The sequence below is a fragment of the Macrotis lagotis genome, chromosome X (assembly GCF_037893015.1).
Source record: "Macrotis lagotis isolate mMagLag1 chromosome X, bilby.v1.9.chrom.fasta, whole genome shotgun sequence".
NCBI lineage: Eukaryota > Metazoa > Chordata > Mammalia > Peramelemorphia > Peramelidae > Macrotis > Macrotis lagotis.
In genome coordinates this window covers 410,851,194-410,876,264 of record NC_133666.1, presented here as the reverse complement: position 1 = coordinate 410,876,264, position 25,071 = coordinate 410,851,194, and the positions used below count along the sequence as shown (strand labels likewise).

The following is a 25,071-nucleotide window of genomic DNA, read 5'->3' as shown; positions in this document are numbered from 1 at the left end:
ATTTTGATACATTTTTAAAACCCACAAATGAACATTGTCTAGATGATATATAGTGGAAAATGTAGATTTAGATGTCAGTGGTTTTTTTTCCCTTTAATATTTTCTTTTCCATTTTCCTCTTCAGTCCTTACCCCATCATCCTCACCCACAGTGTAAAAGTCATTGAATGATTTTATTTGAAAGTTAGCTCTTCCTTAACTATCATATTTTTATGTTTTTTTAAGTTACTTTTTTTATGTTGTAGATACCCTAGTAGGTTTGAGACTTTAGAACTCAAACATTTGAATGAAAAGTAATATTGTTATTTTAACTGTTACTTGAAAATATTTTTATACATGGAAATTGAAGAAAATGCTACAGTTTTTCTTGACTCCTGAAATATGATAGCTAGTGATAGCTATCACACTTCCTGTGATCCAGCCAACTCAGATATTACTGGAGACTGTACTTCCTATGACTTGGACATTGTACTTTTATTTAGTGTCCTCTCAGATTGTATTGTTTATTTTAGAAACCTTAAAAAAAAAGTCAGCTATTAGTTCAAATCTTGATTAGGTCAAGACTATGAGATCTTTCTCATTTATACTTTTTACAAATCAAGCATTCTCTATCCATTTTTAACAGTGAGTTTTTTTTGAACCTAAATTAAATGCTTTCTCTTTAGCTATTTATCCTGAATATCATCTTACTGCTTTTTAAAGCCCTAGCATTCTAATCTATTAAGATTAATTTTAATTGTAATATGATATATACCAGTTTGAAAGGAGTTATTTTCAGTAAAATAGAATTAGAGCAGAGGATAGTAATTGCCCTCCACTCTAGAATTGTTTTTATTCAGAATATTAGAAGCAATACTGTGGATTAAGAACATCCACTTATCTTAATGCTGCTACAAGAAGGCCACTGTTAAGTTCTATTTTCTTACACTTTTTTCTGAATGTTCCCTGTCCTGCTTGATTGCATTTGCCTTTAGAGTAACACGTGCCTGATATCATGTTGTATATCTGAAGATTATAGTTTATTTTATGAGTCATAGTTTAATAAAATTGTTTTCTAATGATATCTAGATAAACTTGGTATAATAAATTGTCTTGGAATTTACATCCATCTTGTTATTTATTTGCTAATTTTGACAATAGATTTAGGTTGTTTTATTTGGGGCTTTTATCCACTGATTATATTAGAATTATGAGGAAAAGTGCTTTTAGATTTTTTTTCCCATTTGGTTACTAGGCAAGCAACTAGGTGGCCTAACAGGTTGTTGGGCCTAAAGGTAGGAAAATGAGTCTACTCATCTATACAATGGAGATAACACCACCACCTACCCCTCAGGCTTGTTATGAAGATAAAATGAGATAGCATTTGCAAAAAAGTTTTGTAAACTTTAAAGCTGTCTATAAATACCAACTACTATTATATGTTATTATTGTCACCAGGGGGTTTACATTGCTCTAAAGAGAGAGGTGTTTTGGGGGCGGCTAGGTGGCATAGTGGATAAAGCACTGGCCTTGGAGTCAGGAGTTACATGGGTTCAAATCTGGTCTCAGAGGCTTAATAATTACCTAGCTGTGTGGCCTTGGGCAAGCCATTTAACTCTATTTGCCTTGCAAAAACATTTAAAAAAAAGAGAGGTGTTTTTCTTTGAATTTTTCTTTTTGCATTTTAAAATAATTATATATTTTTCTTTGAATTTATTTAGAAATATATTTCCTAATTAAAAGTTTGCATTTACTTTAGTTTTTTTTGACTAAAGGAAAATTCAAAACTCAGCAAATGAAAGAATTATGTAATTTTATGTACAGGTTTGTATTCCTAATGCAAGAAATAATACTATGTTCCTGAAAAAGTTTATGCAAATTGAATTTTTGTAAATAATATTTTAAATATACCAGGAGATCTAACAACTTGTTCAGAATTATTTTATAAATAGTCTATTTATTGGATAAAAATAACTCTCTAATTTATCCTTTTTAAGTTTGGATTTTTTAAATGTCAAATTTTCTTTAAAATATTAGGTTTGCATGTTTTGTAGTAAGCAATGTTTAAGCCACAGAGCATTTTGTTGCTCAAGGATTATACGTAATCCCATTATTTTCTTTTCTTTTGTAGTTGTCCAGGAATCTTCTGTTCATTTTGAACTGGTTTATTTATTATATTGATATTCTTTTTTATTGTAATAAAATGAGGCCTAAATGTACTTGCACATCAGTTTGTTAATTATCTTAGGCTTTTTGAGTTTTTTTTCTGTTGTCATCAGGAAGAATTTTTGGAGTTGATGCATTTGTTTGTAGTCTACTGTTCCCCTTTCCACAGCCATCTCATTTTAACTTACTGTAGATTTCATGCTATTTCAACAGAGTATTTTGTTTCAATTTTCTCAGTATGTTTCACATTATTCATTATATATTTCAAACAGGAACGAAAGTATTTTGAATGAACTGAACACTATGAATGATAGAACAAAAACAGGAGGACTGATATTTGAAGATAAACCAAGACCTACAAAGGAATCAGTTCAATCTTATCAATATGATTTGCAGCAACAGGTATAAAATAGGATAATTATTTCAAAAGTACATTTGATAGAATGAAATCAGTTCATATTTATTTTAAAACTCTGCTTGACTGTCAGCATTGTATATTTGCTAAGAATTCTCTGTTTTTGACTTAACTATTTCCATTGTTTGAGCAGATTAGATTTCACAACTACTGAAATTTATTTTATGTGAGAACATTGTTCTTTTAGAAATCAAAGTTCACTCAGACTTGAATTTAACAAAACACTTTGAATAGGAGAAAATGGTTATTAAATTAAGAGGTAGTTAAGTTAAAAATTCATGCGGATGATAGACCAGTCATAATAGTAGCAAAATTAAAATCTTCATGACCTTACAGACTGGGTTGCCCATTATTAAATTTATGAGATGAGCAGATATGCAGAGTATTGTACTTACAGTTAGAAAACAGCTTGCTTCAAATGTCCATGAATATCCTATCTAGTGTCATTAATTAAGTGCAACTTTACTTGAACCCTTGTGCTTGTGGCAGCAGGATTGCTGAGACTATATATGAGAAGGACAGAACTATTTGAATGGCTTCAGAGGGGTCCTTGAAGTTTTGTTCTGCCAGACAGCAGAACTGGGCTTGGAGAAATACCAGGGAGGAGGAGAAATCTGATTCAGATCAGAGCATTTAATGACATTCTGGAAGGAAAGATGCAAACTTTATGTAACTCAAGGATCTCTCCTGATTTAAAATGCATTTTAGTAAGAAATTTTTTATTCTTGGACATTGTTTCTCATTATCATTTGTGAAGTACTTTGTATTTCTCTTTGCAATTTAATAGTCTAACCAGAGAACACAGGCTTTATTTTAGTATCATTATTGAAATGGTTGACTCTCTGGTAATTGACTGAAGGTTGTCCTAGCAGAAATTACTTTAGGGTGGAACTTGGTTATAATTTATTAACAACATTATTATACATTGAAACTTGTCAGAGCAACTTTGTACTAGTTTTGAAAGGTTGCTTTTTATCGTTTTATTTTTAAATTTTTTTAATATAAATATTTTTATTTGTTTTTCCAATTAAATATGATAGTCATTTCTACCAATTGTTTTCTCTGTAAGGTTTTGAATTCTATAACTTTCCCCTCTCCCCCCCAACAGAATACAATATAATAATCTTCACATTTGTTTCCATGATATGTATTGATCATAACTGAATGTGTTGAGAGAAAAAACATATCCTTAAGGAAGAAAGAAAATATTAGAGATAGCAAAATTCTGTAATACATAAGACAACTTTTTAAAAATTGAAGATAATGATCTTTGGTCTTTGTTTAAACTCCACAGTTCTTTCTGTGTATACAGATGGTATTCTCCATCACAGATGCCCTAAAATTGTCTCTGATTATTGCACTACTGGAGTGAGCAAGTCTATCAAGCTTGATCATCACCCTATGTTGTTGTTAAGGTTTACAGTGTTATTCTGGTTTTGCTCATCTTGCTCAGCATCAATTCATGGAAGTCCTTCCAGGCTTCTCTGAATTCTCGTCCCTCCTGATTTCTAATAGGACGACAGTGTTCATAGCATACATATACCACAATTTGTTTAGTCATTCCCCAGTTGATGGATATCCCCTTGATTTCTAGTTCTTTGCCACCACAAACAGGGCTCCTATGAATATTTTTCCTACATGTGAGGTTTTTACTCTTTTTTATGATCTCTTCAGGGTTTAGACCCAGTAGTGGAATTGCTGGATCAAAAGATATGCACATTTTTATTGCCTTTTGGGTATAATTCCCAAATTGCTTTACAGAGAAGTTGGATCAGTTCACAACTCCACCAACAGTGCATTAGTGTCTCAGATTTCCCACATCATTTCCAACGTTGTTCATTATCCTTTCTGGTCATATTGGCCAATCTGAGAGACATGTGGTACCTCAGAGATGCTTTAATTTACATTTCTGTATTCAGTAATGATTTGGAACAATTTTGAAAGGTTGCTTTTTAAAAAAATAGTGTGTATATATATATATATCTCAAGGGTTTTTTTTGTTTTTGTTTTTGTTTTTTGCAAGGCAGTGGGGTTAAGTAGCTTGCCCAAGGCCACACAGCTAGGTAATTATTAAACGTCTGAGGCCAGATTTGAACTAGGTACTCCTGACTCCAGGACCAGTGCTCTATCCACTGTGCCACCTAGCCACCCCAAATGTTACCTTCAAAGCTGCCCTGTATGCTTGTGTTTTTTTTCTGAACATCTACCCTTCTGTGCATTTTAAAATATAACTTAAAATGATTTTGCCCTTCTTTTTTTTGACAGCACTGTTCCTAGCTTCTCCCCTTCTTCTTCCTCCTTCTTTCCCCAAATCCTCTCAGTTAAAAGGGGGGAAAACAAAATCCTTGTAACAAATAAACATAGTCAAGGAAAATAAACTCACAGAGCTGTCAAGTCTAAAATGGTCTCTTTCTGTGCTCTAGTATTGTAAAAATAATGATCATTTGGTTTTCCAGTTAACCCATATATAGCCTTCTTAATTGATAAGATATCTGAAATTAATACTAGTAGCAGCTCTGAAACCCTTATTCCTGATTTCTGAATCTTCATTGAAGCTGTGGAGACTTTGGCATTCCAGAATTGCAAGGAACTCCAGGAGTGGAGGATCTGGGAATTACCCAGCTTTCAAGGCAGTATAGTTGGCGGAAGCTAGATAGGAGTACTAAAAGCTTTCTCAGAAATACCCCAAGAGGAAGAGACCTTCTTTTGGAAGAATTTTATCTTCAGTGTTTTTTTTTTTAGGATTTTGCAAGGCAAATTGGGTTAAGTGGCTTGCCCAAGGCCACACAGCTAGGTGATCATTAAGTGTCTGAGCTTGGATTTGAACCCAGGTACTCCTGACTCCAAGGCAGTGCTTTATCCACCTAGCCACCCCAATCTTAAGTGTTAAAGGATTATTATTGGTGGTAGAGAAAGGAATGATAAAATTCTTGTGAATTAGTAATTCTTTTTTGTGAATCAAAATATCTCTTAAAAAGAAGCTCAGTGGATAGAGTACCGGCCCTGGAGTCAGGAGTATTTGAGTTCAAATCTGGCCTCAGACACTTAATAATTACCTAGCTTTGTGGCCTTGGGCAAGTCACTTAGCCCCATTGCCTTTCAAAAAAAAACCCTAAAAAAAACATGAATTAAGAAGAGTTTGGTTTTTGTTTTGTTTTGGGGGCAGTTTTTTGGATAAGAGGGTAAAATTAATAATGATATCACTAATTTTGATTATGTCAAACTGACTGTACAACATTTTAAATTCTTGCTCATTGTTTTAAGATAAGGGAAAGAGAAGCAAGACGGAGGAAAGAACGAGAGGAAAAAGAAGAATATGAAGCTAAACTTGAAGCTGAAATGAGAAGTTATAATCCCTGGGGAAAAGGTGGAGGGGGTGCTCCCCTCAGAGATGCCAGAGGAAACCTGATAAGTATGTTGCTTTTCTTGTTTCTTTTCTTTGGGAAAATGTGATTCTTCTGCTCTTTGCTTTGAGAGACAGGTTAAGTGACTTGTCCAGAGTCACACAGCTAGTAAATGGCATATATCTGCCACCAAATTTGAACTCAGGTCCTCTTGACTCCAGGTCTGATGCTCTATCCAGTATAACATCCAGCTGCCCCTAGGGCAACTTGATAGTGCAGTGAATAGAGCACTGCCTTGGAGTTAGGAGGACAAGAATTCTAATCCAGCCTCAGACATATGCTAGCTGTGACCTTGACAAGTCACTTAACCCTGATTGAATTGCATCCAGGGTCTTCTCCAGTCATTCTGATCCATATCTGGCCACTGAACCTAGATGACTCTGGAGGAGAAAGTGATCCTGGTGACTTGTCACATCCTCTCCTCACTCAAATTCAGTTTATGTGCTTGTCATGGCATCACCTCCCTGATGCCATGGTCTTCTTTGAGAATGAATGACAACCGTTATAATACTTTTGGAGGCAGTTGGGAGGGGAGGGCATATTATTCTGAACTAAATCTCTTTTCATTTAGTAAATAAATTTATTGCCATTCTTATGTAATGTAATGTAATGTAATACTACTGAACTGTAAGGCAGTCATCATTGTTAGAGTTGCAGTGTCCAAATAATTTTAAAATTAAATTTTTATACAATCTAATAGGTAAATTAAAATTATTGGCTTTATTAGAAGTTTGCCTTATATTTTGTTTCAGAATTTTATGGGTTTTTTGGACCCAAATCTTGGTGTACAGTAAGGCTCAATTACATGGCATAGTAGTGAGACTGAAAATGTCCAGGGTAGAAACTGCTTTTCACATAAGGTAGAAGCTGACTTTAAAGTATTTTATTTTTAGTCATACGAATGAAATAAAAAGTTAAGAAAAATCTGATCACTTTAGCTTCAAATGAAACAAGAAAAGTTTGAGTAATATTTTGATATATTTATGATTGGAGATGTAAGAAAAGGAGTAATGATTCTAAAAATTGCTAAAACAATTAGAAAGTACCTATTAAAGTAAATGAGAAAAATGTTAATCTTAAATTTCCTGTTATCTCTTAGCTGGTAGAATAAGCCTAAGGGGACAACAGGTTATAATTTGAGAATTCTTTATTAATGTTACTGATATTGAGTGAAGAATGGTAGATGCATGAAGGTACCTCAGAGTTGTTTGGGTCTTACATAATAAAGGATGTTAGCTTCTTAATTAATGATGGCTCATTTTTTTAATGATGACTTCCAAAATTGGTTTACTAACCCACCTTCTCCTAAAGTTTCCTCTTGGATCATCACTTTGTTCATATTTTGAAAATCAGGAAAATTTTTGGTCTAGAATAGCTTCTTAGAGGGATTTTTAGTTAATATCTAATGCAGGTAATAGGATAAAATATTCTTTATGTCTTGCTAGAAAGGGTTGGGAAATTTGAGGATTATGGCACACATTGCAGTTCTTATAAACTACTGGCCACATTGGTATACAAAAGATTTAAAAGTAAAATTCCAAGAGTAAATAATTTCTCTAACAGTAGTAAATATTTTATAATCTCAAAAATTGTAGGCCATGTTGTTCTGGGTCCTTTGAACAAATACCAGACCAGAAGGAGTAGGCTTCAATTTTGGAAGCAGAAGGTACAAGAAGGGTTGGAACATTCTATGAAACAACATCCACAGGTATAGCCACAGGGAGTGTGTAAAGAAACAATAGAACCAGTTTCTACTGGTTCTGGAGTCTGGGTGGGATCTTCTCCTACTCTTCTGCATTCAACATTTCTCTTCTAGTTAGATGATCAGGAAAAATATGTCCCTTTAAAAAAAAAAGAAGTAAATTTTCAGGGTGAAACAAAATAATCAAAAAGACTGAAGAGGTAGATGGGCATCATAATCTGTGTCAGGAGATTGGAGGGTAGAAGGTATCAGAGGAGAAAGGGGAGAAAGAAGGGGGGGGGGATTTAATTGATTTGAATTGAAACTTGGATTAGAGGGGAATTGGAATTGTCACAGGCTAATTCTTCAGGATAAAGTCAGCCTAGAAGGATAGGTAATTCCTAAGTAGTAATTCTAAATTCACAATTCCAAAGAGAAGGAAAAAGAGTGTGGGAATGAAGGAGAAATTTGTCTAAAGGGATTGATGTGGGTGGCTAAAAGACTCACCAACCAGCTTAGATTGAAAATAGACATGTTCTGAAGATGGAAGCAGTAGCAGGTAATAACATAAATGCAAACATACAGAATGGTCTTGTAAAAATATTGACAAAGTGAGATGAGATTGGTGAGGAAGGCTGAAGGAAGGTAATAAAAGTTTTGGAGTTATTTTTAAAGATCTACTGGGGAAAAAGATTTAGAAATCTATGAATAGCACCTAATATTAGGGGAGGATGATTTGATGATGATGATAAATGATAAAGGATATCACAGAAAAATCAGAATACTTAACTTTTCTTTTACTTTTATCCTATCCATTGCTCCACCTAGCTGCCCCACCTAATTACTTTTTAATCTTTTATTAAATAACCCTTTATTTAATGTAAGTTTTTGTTGCATTTTAGTTGATTAAAAATGTCTTTTCTATTTCTACTTCATTTTGCTGCATTTTTTTGTACCAAGTTTTTATTATATGGAAAGTTGAAAAATATGTCTATTTTTATTCTCATTAAGTAATTTGGCATTATCTTAATTCATTTTGTTTTCCTTTTTAAAAAATGTTTAAATTTAAATTTAATTTAATTTAAAAATTTAAATTAATTTTTTATTTAAATTTAAATTTAATTTAATTAAATTTAATTTTAATTTAAAAATTTAAATTTTTAAAATTGTCTCTTTTTGTCAATAACTAGCTGTTCCTTGTTTCTACTTTCCCTTTCAAATTCCTTCTCTTACCCTTTGTATAGGCTCTACCTGGAGCTTGGAATGAACTTCTTCCTCTCTGTCCTATTTTAGAATCTCGTCTTCTTTACAGGAGACTTTAGTAATTGTAGTTACTCCCTCCCTATTGAAATTACTTTGTATTGTTTTGTTTGTAATTTGTATATTTGTTGTATACATTTAGTAGAATGAAAACTCCTGGAGGCTAGGAATTGTTTATTTTTTGTGTCTTCAAGGTCCATCAGTGTACCTGGAATTTAGTAGTCTTTTAATAAATAATTACTGAATTGAAAATGGCCAGATTACCACTCTCAGATATCTGGACTACCATGTTCATCTATTTATCATGCTTGAATTCTTCCTTTCAGTGCCACCAATGACTCACTCTTTTGGTTACCTTTCCAGACCCTACCAGCTTAGCCCTTACTACTTTTTCACTCCTGAGATGCTAGATGTTTAGATATTTATTGATCTGTGTAAATGTTGTATTTTCCTTGTTTTTGTTCCTCATGAAGATTGTATTTCCCTGCTTTTTTAAGGATAGAGACAGTTTGATCTTGACACATCCAATACCTACATACAATACCACATAATGACCACTAAATTATAATTTGTTAAAGTGAACTGACCTTTGTTTCCAAGTTATTGATTCCTATTATGTGATTATTGCCATTAGGGGAAATTAAATAGAAAGCAGCTAACTACATTTTTTAAAATTATCGCCATTATTAATTTGTTTTATTATATATTAATATATCAGATTTTAGATGGTCACATCAGATAAATGTTAATGTAACTGTATAATTGTTTATAAATAACCATATTGTTTATTTTTCATGAATATATACTATAATTTTCTCAATTTTTCCACTCATTTACATTTTAACATTACAGGATCATTTCAATTAAGGTCTTCCTATAGGCTTTTCTAATTAAAATAAAATTTCAGTACAAAATACCACTTTCTTAACCATTACTCTTGTCTTTCTTTTCTTCTTTTGGCATTTTATATTCTAATAAAAGAATGGTCAAATATTGCTAAAAACACATATATTTGTACACACACAAATGTGGTAAGCATAACAATTTGGAAATGTATTTTAAAAAATAAATGACGTATTTTTCCCTCTTAGCTGATTTGAATAGGATGCACAGACAAAATATAGATGCCTACCATAATCCAGATGCAAGAACACATGAAGATAAAAGGGCTGTGGTCTCTCTAGACCAAAATTTAGCCACTACAAATGCTGAGAACTTAGAAGATCCTGCAAATACAAATTCAGGTTTTTAATCACATTCTATTTTATTACAATTCTAACGTATCATCTATCTTTTCCTCTTAACTGTGAAAATTCTATATCATGTCCTACTAAGAACCTTTAATCTAAAACATGTTAACCAAGATATTTAGAACAGATTTTTCTTCACAATTCTCTTTTTAGTCTGTAGTTTACTGCTTAGTCTTCCAACTTATTTCTCAGTTTATATGACTCTTGTTAGTTGCTTTTCTTTTTAATGAAGTGTGTCAGGTGGGATTTTGTTTTTTGGGCAGTGTAGGGCCAAACTTATAAATACCTATAATGTTATTGCTTCATATTTACTTATTTGTATAATTGTTTTAAGAAACTGTGGAATTGTAGCTGGAGTCAGAAAAAAACCCGGGCTCAAATTTTGCCTCTGACTACAGTAACTCTGACCATGATTAAATATCACTTATCCTATAGGTTCTCTAGGCAAATTCTCTAAGGGTTTGAGTTACTCAGCTGAGTCAGTTGAATGATTTTCTACACTGAGAATTTCTGACACTAATGAAATCATAGATTTGAACCAAAAGATTAAATGTATCTTCCAAGAGAAATGTAAGCTCCTTGAAGACAGAATTCACTTCATTTTTTTTTTTATTCCTGATAACTGACATGGTGTCTTTTATATAGTAGGCATTTAATAAATTTTTACCAAATTTTGTACGCACACACACACACATAAATTGATGTTTTGAGGGTTGAATTTTAAAATCTGCCACTAAAAATTCAGTTTTATACTATTTCATGTGTAGTAGAAGGCTTTGAACTGTCTAATTGACGCAACAGACAGAATTTGACATGGAGTCAGAGACTCTTTGTGTGGCAAGTCAAATGACCTCTTTCAGCTTCAATTTCTTCAGCTGGAAGCACCTCTTACTGGGATTTATATGGGTATAAAATGAGAAATTATATGAAGTACTTTGTAAACCTTAAAGAGTTTTATGCAACAATGTATCTATTATTACTTTTTTATAATAAAAATAGTACAAGAAAGAAATCCTAGAGAAACCAAATTAGGATCTTCATTTAAGAAGAAACTTGGAAAGAGATAATTTTGCTCAGGTTTTTGGAACATGTGAAAAATCCCTTCCCATTTTCTTCTTTTTCTAGCTTTAGTTATCAGGAATAGAGAATTTAGGAATTTTCTGACAAACAGGAGAATCTTGAAGTTTTTCTTCTTTGTAAATGAAAATGACAACTTTTTTTATTGTTTTTTTGTGTTCAAAACAGATTTCAATGTGCTAAATAACTGATAGTATAAAATTATTTATAACTTGTCACCATTAATTTCTGCTGTATTTTGCCTATTATTACTAATTCTGTTGTTAATGAAACAGATTTTTAATTTTACAGCCACTGTTATTTTTATGCTAGCTGTGCCTTACACTTACTTAGAGATGAATATTAAAGCTTTTTCTCTTTGTTTCGATTAAACATTAAAACACAAATTCCATAAAATTGAGTTATGGAACCATTTATTGAATGCCTATTATATGTAAAGCTCTGTACTGTATAGTGTGTGTGTGTGTGTGTGTGTGTGTGTACCTTTTTTCATGTTTTAATTGAAATGCATTTAATACTTTAATGCACCAAGTATTTTATGAGATTTAAAAAAAAAACTTGTTGGGGGCAGCCACGTGGCACAGTGGATAGAGTCAGGAGGACCTGAGTTCCTTGGGCAAGTCCCTTAACCCCATTGCCGTGTAAAAAAGAAAACCAACAAAAAAGCAAAAACAACTCTTGTGTATAGATTTCATACATTAAATAAAGACGGATAGGAAATTTATAATATTCCCCAAAAGGATTATTGAAATGATAAAATGTCTCTATTTGCTCTCATTTCTTCGACTTCATTGGACCTATTTCCCAAAATTTCTTTTTTTGGGGGGTTGTGTTCCTCTTAATGACCTATATCTGACCTAATTTGTTAAAAAGTTATTCATATTTAATTTAATTTGTAGTCTCTAAGCAGAATAAGAATAATAAGTAATAATACCATAAGAGTAATCCTAACACAGCCTGAAAGGGAACTTTCTTCTTAGTGGCTGTGTATTTTTATTTTTGAATTCACTCTTTTGGCTAATATTTGTCTTGCTTTTTTACTTAACTTTTTTTTCTGTCTCCTTTAAGCAGTGCTGGATTTTCCTCATGGTTTATTTTACTATTTGTTTTTGCCCTAAGTAACTTATTCTGCTCTTCTCTTGTAAATTTCCTTCTGGTTATATCTACCTATCTTCTCATCCTATCTACTTCATTAGAATTTTAATCCTTTACTCCCAGGTGGTAGATTTTTGTTAGCCAGCTTAATTAACATACTTCAGTTTCATTAGAGTAATGCTCTCATTCATGATGGAAATTCAGTGTTTTTAATTAAAAAAAAGTCCTAATCAGAAAAATAATTGATAAATTCTTATACACTTCTTTAATTTTCTGTTGTTTATTTTTAAAATATTTTTAAAAACTTTTTTTAACATTTGCCTTTAGTTAATTTTAAACATATAGACAAGTAAGCAAAATAAACTAATGATAGTGAATTCTTTGGTAAAATAATTAACATGCTCAAAACCAAATGATTACAAGAAATTTAAATACTGACATGAAATTCATAAGACTGAAGAGAGATTTAAATGTAGATTAAAATGCATTTTGGGGGCAAAAAAATTTCAAGTGAAAAGAAAATAGTTTTTGGAAAGGCATAATGACACTTTTTTAATTTACTGTTAAAAAATTTTTATGCTCCAAATTGGATGTGATATATTATTCTTATTTGACTTTGTTAATAAGCAAACATTAACATTTCTACATTCTTAACCCTTAGAGAAACATCTTTTATTTTCTACAGTAAATCTGTAGCTAAAGACATATAGCAAAAGGAATAATACAAATATAACATATAATTGATGCAGTTATCTTTGAAGTTGAGTATATTGACAAAATAAATATTGTAAATGCTGCACATGTGTTTATATACATATTTTACTGAAGAAAATCTCAGTGTTGAATGTCACTTCCTAAATAAAGGATATTCATATACAACAATTGAAATGTATATTTTCAAGTAATTTCTTTTGCTTAATAGTATTTTTCTTTTACTTTTTGGTTTGGGTCTTTTTTATGAAGGTAATTTTTTTGTCTCAGCTTTTAGTTTTTTTTACATTTCATTGTGGCTTTACCTTTCCTTCTCTTTTATCATTTTGGTCTGGGTTTGTTTCAATTCTACCCTCTTACAATTTACTCTTCTCTGTTGGAATGACAAATTTAGTGTATTTTCTCAAAAGACTAGTTTAGAAAATTATTCATTCTTTTACCTTTATTTTTAAAAAAAACTTTTTATTTCATCATAGACTAATTTTACTTTTCATAAATATCTTTTTCAAGGTCAAATAGGTACACAGAGCTCTCCTTTTGCCCGGGGAAATATTTTTGGTGAGCCACTAACTGAGCTTCAGATTAAGCAGCAAGAAGCTTACAAGAATTTTCTTCGTTTTCAGGTGAAATACACTGATTTTATTAGTGAAATTTTACTAAGCATATATTCTGCTAAAGATATAAAAAAAATGCTAAATATTTTGCCTGTTAAATATATTTTAAGTTCTAAAATGTCTTGCAGGTATTTAACGTCAAATAATTTGTATTTGTATTGTTAAGATCCATATAAAATATCATATTTTATGGGGATAATAAACTATTAACAGAATTCATATGATAAGTACAAAATAGCACTATGCAATAATTTAAAAGCATTTCATGTACATAGTAATTTATTGATTATATAAATGGTATATGAAAAACATTCAGTTTTGTATTTCACATTGTAAATGCAAATCACATTTGTATATTTGTCACTATAGCAATTTAATGTGCCATATGTTCTGATATTCTCAGTCCAACTTGAACAATATATGGATGCAAAATTCTCATGCTGTGCATTTGAAAATAATAAAACTCGAGTTTTTTGATATCTTTTCTAAAGTTCCAAATAATTTTTAATTCTTTTATTTTTTATTAAGTTGTATTTATTTATTCATTAAAATGTTTATTTCTTATTTCTTTATTAATAATTATAAATACTACAATAAATTAATAACATCATGTTTAATATTATATACCATATAACATATACCATATAACATGTAATTATATAATATATTATATAATCTAATAAAATGCTTAATATAATATAAATAAAAAAGCATAATGAAATAAATGATAATTAAATAATTGTTATTATTGTTTTTTATTGAAAATTTATTATTTTTTAAAATTCTTTTTTTATATACATGTCCCATTGCCCATAGGTAATTTGAAAAAGAATAACTTTTAAATCGATTACTTTGATTTCTTTTTAGTTTGACTGAACGACCAACTTTCTTTGTTAGGAAAAGTTAGCTCTAACAGCTAAGTTCAGCCAAGGCACAATAGATTTAGGGAATGGTTAGACTGATAAGACTTTATAATTTAGAGTAAGAGACATATCTTTATAGGAATAAAATAAACATGGGACAATAAGATTTTCTAAAGGCTAAGTTCCCCTTTTTTCTTAAGCCTAGAGATTAAGTTGACTAGTTTAATCTTCTAAGATTGGATTTCTCTTTCTGATGTTTGGAGGATGAGAGTTGACTGCTAATTTAATAGCTACCAACCCCAAGTTTCTCTTTCCCAGTCTTAGTTCTTCTTTTACTGAACTCCTTGACAGACAAGCCTCTTTAAAGTAACACTTTTTTAATTGCAAAGTGCTACAAATGCAGCTCAAAAATTCCTGAGGCATAGACTGAACCAGGCCCTAATTCAGTAGAATATCAGATTTAATATTCTCCTACCCTAAAAACTCCTTGTTATGGCTCTGATATATACACACTCTAAATGTTACTCATAGTGTGAGTTTGGATTAAGAAAACCTGGGAGTTGTAAAATAGTCAGATGACCTGACTTACCTGATTGAGTTATATTCAAAACAAGTTTCCTAAGATCTCTATAATTTTTAATTCCTCTTTTCTCATAAAACTAAGCTCTGCAGTTCATTGCTTTGTCATTAATTATTGAGGAATTAGATGACCTGACTTAATCATAACCTGTTGGTCTGTTACTATTAAATCATTATCTTTGGAAGTCTGTGCTTCAGATTTGTTTTCTATTTCAGATGACTAATATTAATGAAATGAAATTTAAAATAGGAAATTGGTATATTTTAATATTCTGAAGATAAATATCTCATTCACCCATAAACACACATATGTATATAGGTATCACATGTACATAGATACCTCTGGCTAACAGGCTATGGTGGTGTGGCATTTCCAAGGTAATAGCAGGTGGAATTTGAAATTCAATAAATCTAGCAGCTTTTTAGGGGTGAATTAATTAAATATTTGCCAGTGAAATGACTCATGATTAGTTTATTTTGTTTACTTGTCTATATGTTTAAAATTAACTAAAGGAGCAGTTTAAAAAATTTTTAAACATACTTAAATCAGCTATCCAATATATTAATACCCGTTATAGCTAAATAACTACCTAGTTATAGCAATATGAAGCTCTTTCTTTATCAGCTTCACCAACTATGTCCCATGTAGCCTCATCTCCTGCCCAAACACATATATATTCTTGATTGAGACCAAAGTGATACTTGATTTCTGGAGAAGATTGCATATTATAACACAGGTGTCTCACCATTTCCAATTCTTTGTTCAAACTTCAGTTTATTTCAGTTCACAGAGTCTCTTACTCATATAGACAGTCTTATATTCATTAACACTCTCCCCTTTTTCTTTTACCTTTTCACCTCCAGTTCAATTAACTTTCTCCTTTCCTCTTCGATCCATTCTGTTTCGCATCCTTTCCACCTGTTACCTTCACACACCTTCCTGTTTTTCCTAAATCATTAATATTCAGGATATATAAATGTTAATTGAGTTTTCAATTAATTTTGATTTTAGTTAGTATAATAAAGTATTTTCTTGTTTTTCTCCTTTTTTGAGATATTTTAATTATTTTATGAATTGGAAATTAAAAAAAAATTTAAATTTAAGGCAATGGGATTAAGTGATTTGCCCAAGGTCACACAGCTAGGCAATTATTAAGTGTCTATGTGATTTGAACTTGGGTCCTCCTGACTTCAGGACTAGTGCTCTATCCACAGTACCACCTAGCTGCCCTGAATTGGAAATATTTTTGCAGACTAACCTGGAAAGCTAACCACTACTTAAAATATGATTTCTAAAAATCATATTGTGAATTAACTCTACTAACTTAGAAGTTAACTTTAATAATGTAATTCATAATTAAGTTCTGTACTTCATTTTGAATCTAACCTTTTACTATTAATAAGCACATCTCATATCTATCCCTTTCTACTCCTACTTCAGTTATTTTGGACTCTTTTTAATCTTCTAATTCTCTTTTAAACATCTTGTCATTCCCTTAATGAGCAAGAGATCTAGGACTTCCTTACTCATAGTTGATTGGTCAAGTCACAAATATTAACTACTTTGTTCCAGATATTATGGTAGGCATTATGGATACATAGAGAAAAGCAAAACAGTTCCTGTCCTCAAGGATTCTAGCTTTTTAATAATGTAAACTACTTGTACGTAAAGAGATACATTCAGGACATAAATCAAATATATTATGAAATTCAGATGAAGCTGCCATCTGAAGGATTGTCAATTCTTATTTTATTTTTATTTATGAATAGATTATGTAATTATAGAATGATAGAAAATAGGAGTATTCTAACTACTCAGTAGATGTAAAAAATTCACATCTGGATTTGTTTTCTAGATTGAGGAAAAGAAACAGAGGGAGGAAGCAGAGCGAGAGAGACAGAGACTTGAAGAAGAGAAAGAAGAAAAACGTCTAGCAGAACAGAGAGCCAGAATTCAACAAGAATATGAAGAAGAACAAGAAAAGAAAAGGGAGAAAGAAGAGGAGGTGTACCGATTTTAATCAACTATTTTTTTATTATAATGCTTGCAAATTTATGAGATTAGAACTGTTTTATTTTTTATTAGCTTTTACTTGGTATTTGATGTATGCATATCATAAAACCATTTTGGAGCTTATTTTAGTCTCTTAGAAAATGTTGAATTAATATTTACTTATTTATATATGTATACTCTGTGTCACAAACATTAAGGTAAAAGATGGTGATTTAAATTCAAAAAACAATACTTTTTTTTTTTTTTTTTTTTTTTTTTTTTTAGCTTTTGCAAGGCAATGGGGCCAAGTGGCTTGCCCACAGCTAGTGTCTGAGGCCAGATCCGAACCCAGGCACTCCTGACTCCAGGGCCGGTGCTCCATCCACTGTGCCACCTAGCCGCCTCTAACAATACATTTTTAAAAGCCAAAATTAATGTTAACAGTTTGATCTTAAAAATTGAATAAAAATTTTAATGAATTGACAGTAGACTTGGATTTTAGCAAATAAAGCATATATAAGCTTTCAATTTGACTTTTTTTTTTTTTTTTTAGTTTTTTGCAAGGCAAATGGAAATGGGGTTAAGTGGCTTGCCCAAGGCCACACAGCTAGGTAATTATTAAGTGTCTGAGGTCGGATTTGAACTCAGGTACTCCTGACTCCAGGGCCAGTGCTCTATCTACTACGCCACCTAGCTGCCCCCAGTTTGACTCTTTTCAGGCAATTAAATGCATAAGGAGTTGTGTGCCTTAGTGTGTGAATTTTTCAATTAATAATGATTCTTGAACTTTATTTTATGTTTTGTGACCTTAAAAATATCTTTATAGCAAAGACTAAAAAATGAAGAGCTGATACGGTTAGCAGAAGAAAGACGAAAAGAGGCAGAAAGAAAGAAAAAAGAAGAGGAAAAAAAACATGATTTACAGCTTCAACACTATTATGAACGGAAAAAAACAATTGGAGAACAGATACCAATGGTACGTTTGAAACTAAAATTTCAAAGAAATTACTATAGTAAGAGACTTATTAGCCTAGCATTAGGGGAAAATATGGTTTGTTTTGTCAAAACTATATGAAGATGATGCTATCAACCCATTATCAGTATGGTATAAGTTTTGAAGTAATGTTGTGTTTGCTGTTACTCACAGTAGAGGTAATGCTTAGCCATTCACAGTCATTTTGCCTATTTTCTTCTCTGTGACCAGTGCAATGATTTGAAACAATTGATTTATGGCTGTGGAACTCTCTTTCTATAAAATATTCCCCTCACACTCTTGGTCTTATGGCTGATTTAAGAAAGTCTGAAATTTAATTATATTAAAAATACATCATGTATGATGATTATATAAATAGTCACATGGTTGTCTTCATAAGCAAAGCTCCTTAATGCATCTAGAATACTATTTGATTTATACAACTCTGACTCATGGGATTTTCACAATTTTTTTCCTAGACTATGAAAACCATGAAGGCAGGAAATGTCATGTTTATATATTCTTTATATTTCTTTAGTGCTTAATATAGTGATCTTTGCAAATGTTTAATAAATATTTGTTGATTGATTAAGAAAGGCATCTTTTATGAAAGTTCTCAGACTTGACATCGAAGCCATAAGATTTTCTTTCATATTATAGATGCCTGACAATTGTAATAAATTAATCAGGTACTATTTACTTAAAATTCTTTTTTCTTTTTGAAGCTACCTGTTTTGTTTTTAACTTATTATTTGATTTGAATGTTGAATATGAGATTTGTTCCATCTTATCTACCAAAGGAACAACTTGTATTCATTCCTAGAACTTGGGAATCTAAATGTTAGTGAATATATATTATGTAATTAGAATTATTTATAAAATAAACTAGAGACAGGTTATTTAATTTAAAGATTTTGAAAAATCTGAAAGACCATCTGATTAATTGATCACTTAACTAACTCATTAATTTAAATCCTCAAGAATAAATGCTCATTGATTACACTGAGATAAAAAATTTAGGTTTTTTAAAGTGAATGCATAGTTTCTAATGAAGTTAATCAGTCAACAAAGTATCTTCTATACCCCAAACTATGAACTACGTACTGAATTTACAAAGTCAGAAATTAAAACTATAAGAATCCTGTGGTTAATAATTAATAAAAAAATTTTTAAGTATCTTCCATGTCCCTGTCACTGGGCTACTTTCTGGATTTACAAAGCAAAAGTGAAAAATGTAACAGCAGTCTTGCTATCTCTAGAGTCTACTGGATCACTCAGTAGTTAGAGCACTAATCTGAGTTCAGATCCATTCCCAGACATTTTCTAGCTGTGAGACCATGGGCAAATTACTTAGCCTGTTTGACTGGAAGGCGACTAGGTGTCTCAGTTGGGCTTGGAATCAGAAAAGACTTGAGGTCAGATTTGACCTCAGATCTCATTAGACAAGACATCTGATCTCTATTTACTGGAGAAGGAAATGGCAAAGCACAAAGAGTTGAACAACCTACTGTTAAAAGAGTTTATATTCTATTGGGGGAAAACAAGGCATAGACTTATAATTATATACAAAGTAAATATAAGGTAATTTTAGAAGGAAGGCATTATCCACAGAGGGCATCAGAAAGGCTTCTTATGCCTTGACTCTTTATCTAGGCTTTGACTTAGGAAATTTTAGAGCCAGATGTGAATAGGAATAGTCTGTGAAAAGGCCCAGAGATGAGTAGTTCTAATTCCTCTTTCAGAAATAGCAATAAGACTAGTTGAATTGGTCCACAGAGTGACTGAAAGTGGAATAATGTATAATAAAGACTGGAAAAGTAGATTAAAACTGAGTTATGAAGAGCTTGTGATGCCAAACAGAAGTTTTCTTTTTAATATTAGAGGCAATCAGAAATCCCTGGAGCTTACTAAGAAAGGGATTGATATGGTCAGACCTGAATTTCAGGAATATTCCTTTGGCATTTGTAAGGAAGGTGAAATGGAGAGAGGAGAACTGAGGCAGAGTTTATTTATAGTTATCCAAGCAAGTCTTTGCCATGCAGATCACCTATACCTAAGGGAAATAGCTGAGTTTGTTCTACATCCTAAGCCTAGCATGGAGACATATTAAGAGTAGCCTTGAATTCAGTTATCTGAATATCTACTGACTCTCTTTTCACCAAAAGCAAAGCAGTAATAAATGCTTGTTTTGCAGCATTCAAAAGGTGGAGCAAACAGTAGGGATTTAATATTTTGTATTTGATTATGACCAATATGGAGGAAGAGCATGTTGAAGTAGAACTATTAGACGAACTTGAAAATTTATGATAGGGGCGGCTAGGTGGCATAGTGGATAAAGCACTGGCCCTGGAGTCAGGAGTACCTGGGTTCAAGTCCGGCCTCAGACACTTAATAATTACCTAGCTGTGTGGCCTTGGGCAAGCCACTTAACCCTGTTTGCCTTGCAAATATGTAAAAAAAAAATAAAAATTATGATAGCAATTTCAAACGGTAGAGCAAATAGGATGGGTAAGATCCCATGGACAATTTCTATCGGGGAAGTAGAAGAGCTAGGAAATTCTCAAAAGAGTGAAATTCTGATGATAGAAGAATAAGCAGGACTTGATGAGAAGGGGGGACATTAGTGCTAGAGCAGAGGTGGGAAACCTCTGGCTAACAGGCTATGGTGGTGTGGCGTTTCCAAGGTAATGGCAGGTGGAATCTGAAATTCAATAAATCTAGCAGCTTTTTAGGGGTAAATTAATTAAATATTTGACCAAATGAATTAAGTTATAAATATCCAAATGGCCCTTGGCAGAAAAACGGTTCCCCACCCCTGTTCTAGAGAAACCAATGTGATCAACTCCTGAATTGATTTAAATTTTAAAGAGACTGTTATAAAAACTGAAGGCATAAGTTGATCAAGGGATATGTATTCTTGTTGCAGTACTATAAGAATAGTGTCAAGATGGATGAAACTCAGGGTGAACAGAGTCTGGCAAGGAATGCTAAGGGAAAACTGAGCTACTCAACTCTATGTTGCTTCCCTTTTCACTGCTAAGAATGATTGATTTTTGTACTAAAATGAATAGAACAAATGCTTAATAAGGAGTTGAAATGCAAGATAAGGGTAACTTATTCATGTGGGTAACTCTTCATTGATACTTAAGCATAGATAATTATTAAGAGTGACAGTCACTGAAAAGAATTAATCACCCAGTGGGGAATTTTCTAGTGAAATTTTTCTAGTGATGAGCCTTTCTAAATTTAGCTAGCTTGGTGTTTTGACCAGAGATAGAGCTTTAAAGAATCCAGGGTCATCTCTGCACACTGTGCCACTGGCACAGGAATAAGTTGGAGACTTATTACAGATTCCAAGTAAAATATGCTATTAAGTAATGGTAGTTTATTCAGGCTTTTGTCTCAATAACGTAATAATCTGAATACCAAAGCAGGTAGAAGATGGAAGCAAAATAAAGAAAGTGAGAAAAGTTAAAAAAAATACCTACCACAAAACAAGAAACAATTAAGTGTTTCATTTATAATAATTTATAATATACTGTTAACTAGAAAAAATTCCAGGCTAAAACTCTATTATTATGTTGTTTAGAAAAGTTACTATTTAGCATTTATATTAAGTCAAATTCTTATATTTTTTGAATTCAGTAATTATGAAATAATCATGAGCTTTTTTGAGTGGCAGTATATAAAATTATTTATGTAATATATGTTTTATTAAATTTATCATGCCTTTTTGTTCCTATTTTCCATATTTTGATTTGGTATAAAGCTTACTTGTTTTGTTCCAAAGAATATTACATCTTTGAATGTAGCAGTTGCTTTTTAATTTTATATTAATATAAATTTTATGTTGTGTATTGTATAAATGTATGTAGTTGATTCATTTCTGTCCTTTCCTTTCTTTATACCTTGAAGTTATCTATTTTATGAAAAAATTTTAAGAAAAATAGTAAAACTTCACTTTAAAAAGCATTTGTTAACAATTTGATATATGTGCTTTTGTCTAGAAATCCAGATCACCTTCTCCTGCGGTTCCTGCTCTTCAGAACAGAATCAAAGGCAAAGTTCATAGGCCTCCTTCAGTTGCATCTCCCGTGATTCAGGTATGCTTTATTATTACTGATAAATCAGTAATTGTTTTAGAATGATCATCTTTTGGAATGGAGTGGTTATGAAACTGTCAAATTAAATTTTCAAATCTCTTAGATAGATATGTTAATTTATTATCAGAATTGATTGTAAATCCTGTTACACGGAGGCCTAGATTTAAACTATAACTTAAACAAGATTTTGAAAAAGGAATATTCCTTTGCTCCTGTTTTGGTTGAGCATTTTATTATGATATTTTATTATGCCTAGAGCCATTTCTATAATTCTTAACTTATGATGATCCATTTCATTTTAGGCCAGTGATTGCAGTGCCTCTGTCTATTTATTTTAATCCAGGCCTCCAGCTTCTTCACATTATTGAAATCTTAAAAAGAGGTTAGTTAGGTGGAAGAAGTAATCTGTGGAGGCAGTTTCTTTTATGCTATTGATAAAACTCTCAGATACTGTTTTTTTCCTTGAAAGCTAAAAACCATTTTGTTCGTGTGTGTGTGTGTGTGTGTTTCACAGATTTTCATGTTTCCACCTCTAATTTGCTACATTGTTGATTCACATAAATCATTCTTTTTAGACCAAGTTGAGGTTGATGTGCACTACTGAGCCTCTGTTGTCTTACTCTGTTGCTGAAAGGCAGATGTTTTCTCATTTCCTTCTTTCACTCATCAGACATTAACTACTTTTCATGTTCACTGTATTGTGCTTGCAGGGAAATTTCAATATAAGTAAGACACTTATTTATACTCACTATACTTCTACTTATTGATCATATACTTTCGGTATCTAATATTCTTTCTGTCTTTTTCTGAGGAACAGCTGACAGCAGACTTTGGGGTTCCTGCCTTGAGCAAGAGCATTTTTGTTTCTTTTTTTATTGATAACTGCTTAAACTTGTACTAACTGAACTTGTAGACTGGGGGAAAATCCTCCTCTTCTTCAGCTACAGCTATTTGTGAATAATTGTAGTGGCAGGACAAGAATGGACTTAAGTAGAAAATACAGAAAGAAATATCTCAGTTTTTATACAGGAAAAAATTAGTTTGACATATAGTTATACTTATGTTTGATTGGGTAGGCAAATACTAGGGAAGTATTAATAGATGACAAAAATGCAAGGCTGGTTTTAGATTTATTACTGATATATCTGTGTTAAATAGGATCACCCACGATCCAGAGTACAATCTCCTCCAGTACCTGCTAGGAAAAATCAGCTTCGTGCAGATGGTAGGTGTTAATTATATATTTATTTTCTTTGAGAAGTAGTATTTATTTTTGTTCTTAAACTCCACAAATTAACTCGCTTTTCCTTTTAAGATGTTAATTTATAGCTAGATAGATATGGATATCTCTATATCCTTACATATATATCTGGCTGTGGATCTAACATTAGAAATAGTCTACCCTTGGGGTACTTAGGTGGCTCAGTGGATAGCGCACCAGCCCTGGAATCAGGAGTATCTGAGTCCAAATCCAGCCTCAGACTTAATAACTACCTAGCTGTGTGACCTTGGGCAAGCCACTTAACCCCATTTGCCTTGCTAAACTAAAAAAAAAAAGAAAAAGAAATAGTCTACTTTTGACTATAATTTTATTTGGTCAATAGCTTTTTATTTTCTGAAGTAGATTAAGTAAGCATTTCGTCCTAATTTATTTTTCATTTATGCATGGAAAATTGCAGAGGAGAAAAAAAACGTGATTAATGAATTATCAGAAATGAGGAAACAGCTTCGTAGTGAAGAGCGGCGTCTTCAAGGGAAATTGCTACATGTGGATGGTGATGATGAAAGAAGTATCAGGTAAGACTTTGTGATATGCTTTCCAAATTGTTCTCTTGTGTTCTTTGATCATGTCTCAGACTCTTCTGCAGATTCCTGTTAGTCAGTCAAGAAGAAGAGAAGGTACTGTGTGATTTACATGAGATTGATATATTTTGATAGTCACTTTTATTGAATTGTAGGTGGTTTGTACAGGTAGATGCTTAAATTAAATTGAGTTGACACCCGCTAGTGGAAATCATTATAACAAAGAAATAACCTGTGATTTAAGAAAATTTCTGTTTAACTTTGGAATATGGTAGAGATTTCACTTTCTGAATATATTTTTCTTAGATTAAAATTAGTTTTCATTCTTAAAACACTGGCTAAGGAATGGGCAAGCTTTGCAGGAAAACTAAACTATAAGATGTAGTTATACTAGGTGAAAGAGATTTAAATAGTTTTCATTATAAATCTACTAAGTTCATAAATGACATAAGTCATGAAGAATTGAATGCTTTGTGAAGATAGCATTTAAATATGTACAGGCTTTTTCTTTCTCAAATATGCAACTTTAGTTTTTTTTAATTAAGCATTGGGTATTTTATCTGTTAAAAGAAGTGTTATTTTTAAATTTCTAGGATTTTCTTATTTTGGAAAATGAATCCAAGCAAAAAAAAATCAAAATGAATTGCTAAAATATTAGTAATTTTACTTTATGAGAAGCTGGCCAAATGAATGAATTTTTGATTCATTTGCATCATATACCATACTGGCTTTATGTAATACCTATAATGGTAGCAATTTGATTTTCAATCTTTCAGGTACTTCTGGGAAAAATTCAAAAGGTATGACTCAATTCATCAAGTTACTGATGTATGCTCCACTAGGGGAAGTCAACTGAGATTAACAATAGTCAATATCATGTTTTCTATATTTTTTTAAATTGTAATTAGTTATAGATATTCCTTTCTTATAACTGGTAATTCAGGTCAGGCTGCTGCAGAGTTCCTGGTTAAAGTTACTATATCCAAAGATTAATAGATAAGGGAAGTATGATATAAATTGTTTTCAAACTATGAAAAATGATTATTTCTGCATTTTGGGAAATATAGGTCACCTAGTCACTGGTTCCTCACTCTGTATATAATTGT

At 31.7% G+C, this 25,071-nt stretch overlaps 1 protein-coding gene across 27 annotated transcripts in view; it reads left to right on the top strand.

Moving 5' to 3' along the window:
- The window catches only part of CSPP1 (centrosome and spindle pole associated protein 1), a 149,286-nt gene that overhangs the window by 96,779 nt on the left and 27,436 nt on the right, over positions 1-25,071 (top strand). For 18 of the 27 annotated variants that reach the window (XR_012471896.1, XM_074203287.1, XM_074203289.1 and 15 more), the window contains 10 exons: positions 2,417-2,546; positions 5,824-5,971; positions 9,996-10,148; positions 13,548-13,660; positions 16,950-17,099; positions 17,913-18,062; positions 22,067-22,162; positions 23,321-23,387; positions 23,842-23,959; positions 24,742-24,765. Coding sequence is in view for 26 of the 27 variants with exons in the window: in XM_074203287.1 (XP_074059388.1) it covers positions 2,417-2,546; positions 5,824-5,971; positions 9,996-10,148; positions 13,548-13,660; positions 16,950-17,099; positions 17,913-18,062; positions 22,067-22,162; positions 23,321-23,387; positions 23,842-23,959; positions 24,742-24,765 (1,149 nt within the window). In the remaining variant the exon portion in view is untranslated. The remainder of the gene's footprint in view (positions 1-2,416; positions 2,547-5,823; positions 5,972-9,995; positions 10,149-13,547; positions 13,661-16,949; positions 17,100-17,912; positions 18,063-22,066; positions 22,163-23,320; positions 23,388-23,841; positions 23,960-24,741; positions 24,766-25,071) is intronic. The other 9 variants (XM_074203299.1, XM_074203282.1, XM_074203301.1 and 6 more) reach the window with 3 other exon arrangements.